A 13,685-nucleotide genomic window follows, 5' to 3' on the forward strand; every position below is an offset into this window, starting at 1 on the left:
ACGATATCCGTCGAGACAGATTGCGCAAGTACGTCCCAGTATATCCAAGCAGATGCGGCTCACGTATATACCGACGGCTGTGCCGTCATCGTAGATTTAAACGCTATGCGCCGCCGCGCCGTACGTGATTCAGAACGTTATTTAAAATATGAGGAGCGGGGTATGTGTGCGCATCGTGTCAACGATGCGTCAGAGCGTGACGGAATCTCCAACATATTTCTCCTGGGATGCTGCGTGACCGTTCGCTCTCCGCGCCGCGCGCCGCCGACTTTTCTTCTTTCCCCGCGATTTCCGTGGGGAAACGTCGTTGAAATCAATTTTAAACGCGTGTCGCGCGACACGTACTTACAAATTACCGACGCGGCGCAAGGATGAGAAACTCGCGCGCGCAGACTCGCTTTCCCAAATTAACAATTATGGAAACGTGAGACGCGTAGATCCTTAACGCTGCGCACACGTTTGCGTTCTCTCCGCCGTAGCTTTTCACCGTGCCGTATGGGTATTGGCCATTACGCTCCGCGCTCCTGAGATCCGCGTAAAGCGAGAAGGGATCGACACGTTTGGCCGGTTGTCACGTATGTATCGCGCTACCTCGGCTATTTATTAGCCGACAGATCAAGACATATATGTGACACGTGCTTGGGTCTATCGGCTGACGAATAAGTGAAGAACCGGGTAGAATTAGGGACTTGAGTCAGATAAATATCAACTCAAGTCGTTAATCTATTATTCATGATGATCACCCGCGACGGGCGATTTTTTCACATAAAACAGACATTAAGGGCAGATAATAGACAATTCATACTAATAGATTGAGTACTTAAACCATTGATATATCGATTTCTATATTTTCAAAAAAATCTATTTTATCACTCCTAAGAATGATTTACGATCATGAGCAGAATCGGAACCACATTTAATTTAATTTAATTGAAATAATTGTCCGAAGTAAAGGTAAGTTCGCGAAAAGTCTCCCGTTTTCAATCGCTTACGACTGAAAGAAAAAAAAATATATTGTTGCTTCGACGTTATCAACGAGGAAAAATTCGATGTCCGAATCGCTTTGAGAATTTCGCCACGGCGAAGATAAGTAGCGCTACCAGCTACTCTTTATCGCAACCTAGTGCAATGCGATCTTTATAGCGAAGACTGACATAGGGTTCGCGTAATTTTAGAATTCCTTACGCGGAAAGCGCGCGAAATCAAGATTACATCGGTGCGGCGGATGGCGACGATAATCGCGCACTTCCTAACGGGGAGGCATGTTTTCGCGGACGCAGCGGACAGTAAGTAAGTACGGTAGTTTCGCAAGTGGGGAGAGATTTCCGGACTCCTTTCGATGAGGTGCACGGTGCCAGCGTACCGTTGCCGCTGGGAAAACGTCTGTCGCGCGACAACAATGCCGGGCCGCGTCGATCGCTCGATTACTTCGAGTTCTCTTTCTTTGCCTTTTGCTTGTCAGAAGACGGTGAGCCGAATCGCGTCGTCTCACACGCGCGTTTAGTCGCGATTTCTATACATATTATACGCGTACGAACGCAATCGCACGATGTCGATGCTCGTGATCGGTGATTACTAATTTCGAGGCATTGTCGAAAGATGATCGACTTCGCGATTAAATATAAGCGAGCTAATTGAGCAACTAAGATAACGCAATAATTTCCCGATAATAAAAAATTAATAGTTATTATAAAATTAAAAAAAAAAAATATATTGAAAGAGATTAAAAATAGAATAATTTTTAATAATTCGTTTACTAATTTTGCAAAATTATTAAGAAAATAGCAGTTATTAATTTCATCATTAACATCATTCTATTACTCCACTATTTAAAAGTTTCAATTATTTCTCAATTAAATTTCAGTATTTAATTCTACAAAAATAAAAATTAATAACTAATAGATTAACGACTTGAATTGATTTATCTTACTCGAGTCCCTAATTCACCCGAATCTTCAATTATTCATTAATCGATAAAATTAATAACTATAATTTTAGTGATTTTACAAGAACTTTTGCTATTCAGTAGCGTTTTCAAAAACCTTTGTTTCCTAGTATCAGACAGACTATTGGATAGATCTTACAAAAGTACTACTAGATAGATACTTTTCACCTTCCCCTATCCACCATTCTTTATTTACGCTTGACAGTCAATTGATTGCGGGTGATCCGCGACTTACCGAAGAGAATTTGTACGAAGGCGATCGATCGGGCTAATATTCTTCTCGAGGTCCTCCTCCTCAGAGGCACTATGAATCACTGTGAATCACTGAGTCACCAACTGAGAGACGCGAGACGCGGGGTTCGGTCGCGACGAAAAATCAATCGAAGGGAAAACGTCTCGGGGAATATATATATCTATAGACGACGGGAGAGAGACGGCCGACCGTGCAGACGGGTAACGAGCGAGTGAGAGAATGATCGGAGGAGCCGCCAAGCTTTGCCGGTCGGCCTGCTCGCCCGAGGACGAGGGAAAAGGCGACCGAGTCTGCGTTACGTTCGACAGACCACCCTTCGATATTCAATGAGGCGAAAAGAAAAACACAAGAGCCGATAGCGAGCAAAAGACGTCCGCAATGTCATCGAGACAGTGCCTTGCATTAAGGCGAGATCGATGATTCAATTACGAGTTCATGTCGCAAAATGAAATACGCGAGATTCGGGAAAAGACTTATCGACTTTATTGCTCTCGTCCGGTTGAAGATCGCTGGTACTTGGAAAAATGTCGTTTGCAATAAGCATCAGTTAGCATCGGGTCCATGTAATTCCATCTCTTCCAGCCTATCCGAAATGTACCGAGTGTATTCAGAACATATTTCTTTTCAATTGTGGATCCTTCTATCAATTCCGAATAGACTTTTCTTTTCCGAGAATATTGAGGCATTTTACTTGTTCGTAAATTCATAATTCACGCAAGTGGTATCGATGCTTGAATATTTTGTTAAGATAAAGCTCAAAAAGAATCACAAGGGAGACTTATATTTATGAGGTATATGTGGAATACCTTATATTGGGTCATCCCGTAAGTAATGCGGTTATTTAGATATTTTTAATATAAGACAAAAAATTTGACATTTTAATTTTAATCCAAAATATATTTTCCATTATTATTTACAACTTCTTCACATCTCTTAATCCTAAACTTTCAGTTCCCTGGCGATAAAAGTTTTTCGGTTTTGAGCTGAAAAATAAATCAAGCTTCCTATTATACTTCATTATTTATAGAATGACTCAATATCACTTATATTGTCGTTAAAATGCATTTATATAACTAGTGACATAGTGTTGTCATACAGCTGCTCATATCGTACATTTATAAATAAATAAACCTGAATACTATCGGCATTATTTCCTCTGGAAATAATAAAAACAAAAAACAGCTCGTGTCAGCTGCGTTCGCACGAAATTGTGATAATTTCTCGTTCACCTGCTGCTTCAGCTGCTCCTATCTCTCTTCCCGCTTTCCCATCTCTGGTTGTAAAAAAAGAAGTAGCTCAACTTACACGAGAAAAGAATCGACCGCCGGCCAATTTGCGTTAACAATGGAACTGTCGAATTTGCTCGTTATCTCATCGTAACTCGATCCCTCGTGAATTTCGTGGAAAAGTATCGTCAGAGGAAGATTGACCGATCGGTCGCAGGAGAGCGCGTCGCACAAAACGCTACGCAAATTTTGTGTCGCGTCCGTTCCGGAAATCGAGGAAACAGAGCACAACACGTAAAGGCCACGAATATAGAGAGAGAAAAAGAGAGAGAGAGAGACTAGATTACAAAGAGATTCATCTTTTCTAGCGCAAATTCCCCGACGAAACGACATCGTTTTCCCTACTTTCTCGAATATCGCAGTATCGTTTTGGCGCTAACGGCGCTACGGGCGATACGACGATGAAAATGATTCGGCTTGGATTTCCTACGAAGAGCACGCGCTTATCGCGTAAAGTACTTACGTCGTATCGATCAATATACATTGAATACGTGCGCGCCGTGTACTTATTCGAACGGCGATGTTCGCAGGATTTTCTCCTCGTTATTTTTCATTAAGAAAGTTTCTTTCGTACAAAATCTCCTGCCTCGCAATCTCCTAAGAGTTTATCCGTGAAAAGTTACCGCGATTCGCGAAAGAGATTCACAGTTCCTTAAGTTTGATAAATTATAGAGAATAATTAGTGGCGCTTTGAAGAAAGTTCTTCTTTTCAACGTTTTCAGCACCTCAAAGACCGCTTAAAAAGCGTGAAACTTTAGTTTAAAAAGCCTGAGGCGTGCTTTTAAATCCTCACTGATCGATCACATTAAAAATTGAATAACTAGATTAAGTGCTCGAATAAGTAATATTCTTGGTAAAAGCGAGAGAAAGAAAAAGAATACGTATTAATACACCGTCAAGTGTTGCCGAACGTAGTGCACGACGCAGTTTACTTAAGATTTTTATTATTAGCAGTTTACTTAAAGACTTTCATTAATTACCGAGTCAAGAGAAAATATATTGTACTCACAGGGATTCTGCAGCACCTGCCGGTAGACGCGAAGCGCCGCGGTTCTCTGGTCAACGTAATCCCACAATCCGTCGCAGGCGATTATGAGAAAATCCTCGGTACCGTCCAGATGTACGCATCGGACCTCGGGCTCGCCGCTGATGTACGGTTTATACGGGACATCGCCTGGGAAAAGAAAGGAAAAGAAATGAAAGAACGACCGCTCCGCTGTTAAGAGGCACGCGCTCGCCGGAGGCTTGCTATAGGCGCGAATGCGAAAAGCGGAAAGGAATGTTCAGCTCCGAAAGTATGTGCGATTATAAGATTGGAGCGGAGGCAACTGTTACGGTTTATCCATTGGTAAAGCCGTAATTCAGATATTTTACACGTGAAAAACACGCCACGCGGCGCGCAATTAAGTATAATTAACTGTTTAATGAATAGCGCGGCTAATTTAAATAACGACGCCACTGCAACAACGCCGCGCTTCCGGTTATTATGAATCCGAACGACGCGGCCGCTTTTTCTTCCATACTATCCTCGCGAAACCGCGCCGGAGCTTGGCATACGCATACATATTACACCACATGCACCCACACACACACACCCACGCGCGAGAAAACATATATTTGCATCACGCAACCGAGTTATCTCATTCGCCATAATACAAATTAATTTTTACACATTTATAATTAACCGTCTAAAGTTTTCATATAGGACCCTGTTGCGCTAACATCCTTAGCGATAATTAATTTCGGTTAATTAAATTCTCTATGCTAACGACGGCGAGTCATTAAGGCTTATTTAATTCGCGTCGTTGATATGCGAATCGAGTTTTATACGACGTAATTCGAAGAGGAATAAGGCAACACACACACAAAAACGTCCAGATCGCTAAAAAATGTCGCAATAAGAATCTTCTCTTTACAAATTAAATCGCGAAGAGTCATCTTGATCTCTGGAGCGCGTCGGAAGGTCAACGCGCTGATGAACGTTCGATATGTCGCGGCTCGCGAGCCCTCGTGTCTAAAGATAAGCGAGAGAATGGGAGAAACAGTATTTTATTTAATTATTCCGGACATGCGATTGTGCGAGCCACACTCGGTGGAGCGCCCCCGGAGCGTAACTGCACGTAGTATTATGTCAACGGAACCAACAGGATACTCGACACGCGGCCAGAATTCTTTTTTTCCTCTCCTCTTTCCTCCTTCACCTTTACAGGTCGCGTTTTTAAGCCGTAGTTGGGCACGGGCTCGTCCGGACGGCCCGGGCGCCCGTTCCATACTTGGCTATACCGCGGCGAACAATATACTTGCGAGTTCGATAACGAACGACTTTAATTCGTCGGGACATCAGTAGTCTCTAACAACGGGAAAGCTCGCGCCGATTACGTCAATCCGAAAGTAGCGTTTCCTACACGGCGATTACTTCCGTCTGGCGTGGTAATTCGTATCCATCGAAAACAACACCGATCTCGATTAGTTGCAAACCACGTTTTCGACGACTACGTGTGCGGAATCGAGGTTTCGCAGACTATGAAAAGCGAAAAAGTTTCCCTACAATTGCCAAGGAAAATGGAAATAAGAGAAAAAAAACACTTCCCTTATGAGTTCGGTGCGGCGGTGATCTAACGTACTTTCCCAAGAATTAGGCGTGATTAGTTTCTAATTCGAGAAGATTAATATCAGACTTTATTGTTTTTAAGCTTCTAGAGGAATTAATTAGATTGCGGTGAAACTCTAATATGCAACTTTGTTGCATGAGGATTTTTATGTCTCTTTAAATCTGTGCACCGTTAAATATTAAAAGATAAAATTTAAACCAATACCTTAAGTGTAAAATAACATTTTTTTGTTATTTTTAACTATCATGTCTGTCGAAATTTATTATTTTAACTCCATTCAGTTCAGTTAAACTAACATCGTTTGTAATTAAATTAACGACATATTGAGTAAGAGCAGTGGCGATCTATAAGGATGGTTAAAAATAACTCTAATTGAGTATAATTTGACACTACAAATTTAACGGTGTAAAGTTATACGAAACTCCGAAATTGATATCGGTTTCTTACTCGGTTTCTTACATATTACTTTGCGTTCCTCGAAGAAATCTGAACGACGTGCAAGCATCGTTTACTACACCGCGGTGTCACGATCGACCACGCTGTCTCCATCTATATGTTCCTGTCTTCTTCAACGCGGCGAAGGCCGACTGGTAAATCCGACAGTGGAAACTTTATCGAAAAATCGAAATCCCTTTGAAGCGACTTTGATGAAACTTCGGACAACTTAACCGCCGATTAATTCAATCGGCACAACTGCGAAAGCTCTAGTTACACAATTCTAAGGTCATCCACAAGTTTATCCTTCATATGTCAAACAAAAAAATTAATAATTTTGTCTTCTATCGGTTAATAAAATATTTTAGGTATATTATTTGAATTAATCGTCGTGTAATTCAGAGTTTAATTAAAGTCACTCTTAGATATCAGTGTGTCGTTTAATTATTTAAAGGATCGTCCAAACATTTCGTACGAAATAAAAAATACTAAGTTTTTTATTTTCAGTAAATTTCTATATCTTTGCGGATAAAAAACATACGTATTACAATCGCTTACCAATGGCTCGGGATATACTGAGGAGTCCGTTTACGCGCAACACACCCATACAATGGACGACAGCTCCTCCCATATTGTGAATCCGTTCGGTCTCGTCCTGAAGGGAAAAAGATCATGACGTATGTGGTAAATAGGGCACATCGTATACCCGGCCTCGATAGATCTTGCACATGGCATTGTCAATAAAGAGTCGAGCGTAATATTCTATTTCGTGATAACGTATAGATGTCAAACGTGTCGATACTTCGATACTCTCGCTTGGATTACCTCGAATACCTTGGATTCATGTTTCACGCGTCGCGATTGTTCGCAATATAAAGGATTCCGAACGCGTCAGTGACAGCGTAAAATTACTGGTTTAAAAATAAAATCACTTTCTCTGCCTTTTTCCCTTCGAACATGACTGTCATCGGGACGCAGACCGACAGTGACAGAAGATTGCTGAATTTTCAAAATTACGAGGAATATTTAGATTCGCTAGTGATACCTGCAGATATCTGCTTCCTCAGAAGCACCAAAACCGCACGCCAGTTGGCTGAGCTCGGTTACCGCTGCACGGGCGAGACTCTAAACGAAGAGAGCTTTTATCGTCGCTTGCGAATCGTGAGAGATCTATCGTTTCCCGTTCACCGTCCTTACGTACTCACGTCGGAATTCGTGTCGCCCGCCGGTAGGTTAATGGAGGAGCTCGCCCTGCGCGAGCGAGCCAACAGATTAAGGATTTTATCGACCATCGTGTTCGTCCGCCGCTTCAGAACGAAATTGCAATTCGAGGAATCGGCTTACATCGATTTCAGCGATCGGCTCGAAACGGAAGATTGGCTGCCGTATTACCGAGGGGAAAGAAAATTATCGCCGCTCAAGCGAGATCTCGCGTACTATCACTGGAGAATGGGGAGGACGTGTTTGAACGAGACCCGTAATTACGTGCCGATCGTAGACCCCAAACGTGGCCTGTTGTTGAAAAATATTCACGACAGACAGGTGATCACGGTCGATCCGGTTGTCACGTCACCCGGTGTGCAGACGACGCGAATTCGGATACATTGCCCGTTTTATGAGCACGTAATATTGTATGATCATGTGATTCAAAGCAAAATTGCACATGAAAATTAGAGATGTCAATATCATTCAACATTATTACACTGACTAGATTTTCACATTATAAATCTCCACGATGTGCATCTTTTCTCGCCTTTTTTCTAAGAAAAGAAGACGATGGCAACAAACAAAGATTATTTTGATAAACAAAAGTTAAGATTACAATCTCAAACCGGCTTAAAAAATGATTGTTATGCCGATGGACTATCGATTTAGCCGATGAGCTAAATTAGTTTCACATCAAGAACGTTTGATTGTAAATACGAATGCGAGTTTATTGCAAAAGCGGGATATTTCCAGAATTGAGCCAATTGGATATGCGATTTAAACATTAAGAATGTTTCAAAAACGAGAAATTATCTTACATTTTTCATTCCATTCTATTAAAAGAAAAAGAAAATCCAGGTTACTTACTTCTCTCATGGGTCGATGAGGATTCACCAATTGCTTCACGTTGCCGCGCGTAACCAGCGAAGCCATGGAGTCGCCAACCCAAGCAATGTACAATTTCTTATTTATCAGCAATGCGCAAACCACGGTGGTACCACCGTTTAATTTCTGTAACGAAACGCAATGACGACTCGATAGAGTTATAGAGTTATGGCGAGAAGCGAGCAAAATAAAATACAAATTTCATTTAAGGAACGTTTACCCGTGTACTCGATTTCGCTACGAATTGTGCGTCGGTGGTTAGGAAAGCATCGCGCAACGCACATTCCGGATCCGTAGGATAGTGCACACTCTCGACCAAATATTGATGTAGATGCGTCGCGCAATACGCCGCGGCGTCCTGTCCGCCGTGGCCGTCGAATACGGCGTAGTAATCCACAATAGTGTCGTCCTGCAAAATATATAATTAACGTATCAGCTCGCATATTAGCACGTCGACAATGTCAAATCGAAATTAATTTCGAATACAATTGCCAATAAATTTTGACGCGTAAATTAACACTCATGATTTCAGCGTTATATTAAAATCATTAACTGATCAATTGCGAACGGCCAGCGAGATCTCTACCTGAATATTAAACATGGTATTCAAGTCGTGTAGGATCACGTGGCGGTCTTCCATTTTTCTTCTGGAATTTTTAATAGCACCCACTGTCACTTGCGGCGTCGACGAAGGTGGTGGCAGGAGGGCCAGTCTGCTGTTATCTAAATACCGCCTGCAGATCTCGTTCACCTCGTTCGTGACGGCTTGCATGAGCTTCAAAGGCGCGTACGCTGCGAAAAAGATCAATCCATCTTGAATATAAATTATCATTAATGTTAGAAATCAGAGTTGCCTACGTCATTTTTTAAATGGACAGTTTGTATTTCGCATTTTCTGTGAATATTTATTGAAGTATTGCGAAATCATAAAAAAAACTTACTCTTTTCTTGCTGCCTCAGTCCACAGATTTCCGGTTGTTTCTTGCATGTCGATTTGATCGCTTGTATCACGAGACGCGCGACGTAAGACTGTAAGCTCGGTGGACAGTATCTGAAACCAACCGCATGCTTTTATCGTCTTTCTCACTTCCGAGAAATATCTACAAAGCAAGACCAATTTCATAACGACAGAATGCAGAACGATTTGACCAGTTTGGAAGCAACTTTTCTTAACAAAAAATACGAAGGTATCGGTAGCTTTTTGCGATAGTTTTATATTAGTTATAATTTATAACAGTTATATCCCATAAAGCGATACTGAAACCAATTTAATAAGCATATGCTTTCAAAAAAAAACTTTCAAAAATATACGGAAGTAATTTTTAACAATAGTTTCTTTAATAGTTATAATTTATATCTATAAACGATTAAAAATAAAAAAAAAATTCGCGAATTAAACCTTCAAAACAAGAATGAAAAAAAAAATTTTATTGTACTTTTAATTACTAAAATTAAGTACGCATCTTTGGTCAGCGCTTTATCCTTTAATGAAAAATCTATCTTTTTCAGCTGCGCCATACACTTGAAATAAAATAAAGAGATACTCGGAATTTTTTTTACAAAAAAAAAGGAGAAAAAAAGAAAAAATTATATAAGAAAGTACATAGAGCGCAATTAAAAGAAGAACATTCGTGGCGTACTCGGTTATCTCTCGTTTATCATATATCGTGTGTATACACAGTTTATCCTTTCCGTTTAGTACACGATAACGACGACGATGGGCGGTGATAGTCTCTCGTGACGGTTTCAGATTCTCAGCCGTTTCGCGCCTTCAGAGAATTTGCGGTTCGAGAGGGCAAATTTCTTACGTAATCCCCACGTTTCCTGCTCGCGTGACGCACCGTGCAGGACTTTTTTCCACATCGCGCACGGTATCCTCGCGACGACTTTGAGAGAACTCGAGTACCTTTGTGCGCAGCTTACAGCTGCGGTACAAATCGTGCTTATTGAAACTTGTAGGAAAAAATATTTCGTAACTTTTTTAAATTTCTTTTTAATAGACTGTTATAGAATTAAAATAGACTATTGCAATAATGCTTACATAATATATAGGATATCTCAAAAACATCAAGTTTTATTAGTTTCCGAGAAATCATTGTCAGCCTTTAACTCTTGCGTTCGTTTCTTTTCCAAAATATAACCAATTTCTAGAGATAAGCGAAAAATCCACTAGCAGCTATTAGTTTTACTAAATTTTTTCCTCTCAACTTTAGATTATAGCGTTCATTTTTTCTAAATTTAATTTTGAACGCGAATCTTTCTGAGATCGTATAAAAAAAATGCATTTTTAGAATGTGATAATGTCTAAATGAAAAGGGGCATGCGGTTAAATAATATTTTCATAGAGATCTCTAACTTGAAACAATATTAGAAGATATCTATGAAAGATTAGAAGATTCAAAATTATTACCGCACATTCTTAACTTGTTCTTAATATTTCGTAAAGTAGTACATCAGCTAAGTAGAGAGAGAGAGAGAGAGAGAGAGATACAATTATAGATATTTAATAAAAGAATCACAATTTTTAGGGCAACGGATCAATAGAGAGAAAGAAGAAAATCCGATTGGAATTGGCACGCCAAAATAAACGAGTCGCAGTCGGTGTCGCCGAATTATTTCACAAAATTCCCGTTTCTGTGATTGTTTTTCGTAAAGTAATTAATTAAACATTTCGCGTTGAAAATAAGTTCCGCTTTATTTACTCGCAGACGTGAGTCTTATCGCGGGAAAGAGTCGCGAGTAAATAAACAGATACGCGAGAGGCCTATATATAAGCCAAGATGACAACGAAACATATATATATCAGTTAAGTTACTATCATGAATCTAACGTTTATAGAAATGTTTATAGAAATTCATCTACTTATAACAAGCCCGCGAGGCGTCTCGACGGGATGTTAAACGCAAACGCACACGTAACACGTACGCGCGCATACACGCGCACACACACACACACACACACACACACACAACACAGGCAGACAGACACACACACGCACACGGGGACGCGCGCGTGACAGCGCATCACCACTCCCACGCGACGATGAATCCAAACGACAAAACGCGTTCGCTTACATTCGATTGAGGTACTGTAGAGTCAGGCTGATGATCTCACCGACGAGCTCGCTCTCGTTGACGTCGTAGACGCTCACCTTCACCGGCAGCTGATCGTCCGGGTTCACCCTGGCGACGAACTCGGCGAAGAATCGCGAGTACTCGCCGAGGTAGTCGCCGTCCGCCACGCAATCCGCGGCCATTGTCGCGTCCCTTAAACGCTCGCGCTCGTAAACGCACACGCACGTGCCGCGCGAGGAGGCAAACGCGCGACGCCACGCCGCGTCGCTGCTACTCCGCGTTCGACGCGCACCGGCCAGCACCGGCCAACGCAACTGTCACGGCTGCTCGCGTAACGTATATCGACGCGCGCGCGCGCGCGCGAGTCAATATCGCGCGCAACCGTCTGTCTCTCCGCAGTACTCCGCAACTCCGCACCGTCGCCGAGTCGACTCCGAGTCGGGGGGTACGCGGCACGCGACTCCGATACGCGATATTTATATATAAGTTATGTCATTCATTCAGCGGAGCGTCCCGCGTCGCGCACACCGTCTCGCACACTCGGCCGACCCGACCACTATGCGGACGCGCGCGGGACCGGGACATGCTTCGGTTAACTTCGAAGGGCGCGTATGTGTGCGCACGCATGTATGTACGCGCGTACGTACGCGCGAGTATGTGAAACGGAAAGAACGAGCGCGCGGCGCGGCGCGGCGCGGCGCGGTTACCAGGAGCGACGGAAAGGGGAGGACTGAGGAGAGGAAGCGTGAGAAAAAGAGGGAGGGTGGAAGGGACGCGCGCCGCGACGTTCGAAACCCTGGGCGTTCCACTTGCTCGCGCCTCCGTTTTTTTCCCATCGACGAATCGACGAGGATCGACTCACCGCGGTGAAGACGCGCCAAGAGATCGCCTGCGGTCGACGCGTTCCGAATGTCCGACTTCCGCCTTCCGCGACCTTTACCGACGCATCGATCCCGCGTCGCGTCGTTCCGCTCGCGAGATTCTGCGCCTCGCCTCGCGGCCACGCGACGTTTCAACCAGGTGGACAAATTTCGCGCGCGCGCCTCGTCGCGATAAGGAGATCTCGCTTATTTCGCGGGAATAAATTAAAAAATGATTAAAAGAACATACATATTGAAACTCAGCACTGAGTTTCTATCCTTCCTTGGTGAAAAAAATTCTTATAATTTTCTCAAAAACTTTCTAAAAATTTCTTATATTAGATTTATGAAAAATTCTGAAAAAAATATGTCAAATTTTTTATAACTTTTAGAAATTAGTTGGATGAGGATTTTCGGAATATTTCAGTATCTGTGTGCCTGAAAATTTCTGATAAATTCTCATATTTATTCACATTTCTAAATCTGGAGTATTTCATTATTTTGGGAGTTTTTCTGAAAAACGTTCCAATTCGTATAAAAAAATCTGAGAAAGAGTCTTAAAGTTTTGACGAGAGAAGTCTTAAAATTTCATTAGTAGAAATATGCCTGCACCGTCGGACTGGATCTTTGTGTTTAATAATATTTTTGCGTACGTATTTTTCAGTTCAGCAAACTGCGCGCCGAATGATGTCGATTGAAACGCGGTCTTAAATTAAAGCCAACAATAGTATACGTAATTAAATTGATAAAAAGAGGGGGGTGAAAACAGATGCTCTTTCAGCATCCGTCGGTGCTTTTGCAATCGACCGTTTCGAGCCATTCGTCGCACTTTGCGATAAGATATCTGATGTTACGTCAGGCTTTCGTATTTGCTCGCAGGCTGTAAAACTTTACGTGCATACAATTAGAGAAAAAAACGCCATTTACGATCGGAACTCTTGATAGTCCGATAATATTGTAACAATTTTGTTCACTTCTTCCAAACTCTCTCTTAATAAACTGCGCGCCGATTTTTTGTCTTTAAAATATAGTTGGAACGGTAATTCTGTATACTTGAATCGATGATCGAATTTAAATTCTGGCGCTAATAAGTATCCTTATTGAATCACTCTAAAGAATTATAAACGTC

The 13,685-nt window shown here is 42.0% G+C and overlaps 1 protein-coding gene across 2 annotated transcripts in view; it reads right to left on the minus strand.

The window, feature by feature from the left end:
• LOC143900599 (uncharacterized) overlaps nucleotides 1–12,809 on the minus strand; it is a 53,375-nt gene extending 40,566 nt beyond the window's left edge. The window contains exons 1-7 of one of the 2 annotated variants that reach the window (XM_077412138.1): nucleotides 11,697–12,809; nucleotides 9,564–9,673; nucleotides 9,209–9,414; nucleotides 8,843–9,031; nucleotides 8,605–8,748; nucleotides 7,090–7,186; nucleotides 4,494–4,658 (exon numbers count right to left, since the gene is read on the minus strand). In XM_077412138.1, coding sequence (XP_077268264.1) covers nucleotides 4,494–4,658; nucleotides 7,090–7,186; nucleotides 8,605–8,748; nucleotides 8,843–9,031; nucleotides 9,209–9,414; nucleotides 9,564–9,673; nucleotides 11,697–11,878 — 1,093 coding nt within the window. In that variant the 5' untranslated portion in view covers nucleotides 11,879–12,809. Of the gene's footprint in view, nucleotides 1–4,493; nucleotides 4,659–7,089; nucleotides 7,187–7,736; nucleotides 7,862–8,604; nucleotides 8,749–8,842; nucleotides 9,032–9,208; nucleotides 9,415–9,563; nucleotides 9,674–11,696 lie in introns of those variants that run through there. The other variant, XM_077412140.1, reaches the window with a different exon arrangement.
• Nucleotides 12,810–13,685: the final 876 nt, after the last annotated feature.

This window comes from Temnothorax americanus, unplaced genomic scaffold (assembly GCF_048541705.1).
Source record: "Temnothorax americanus isolate GAGA-0224 unplaced genomic scaffold, ASM4854170v1 Scaffold3, whole genome shotgun sequence".
Classification (NCBI taxonomy): Eukaryota; Metazoa; Arthropoda; class Insecta; order Hymenoptera; family Formicidae; genus Temnothorax; species Temnothorax americanus.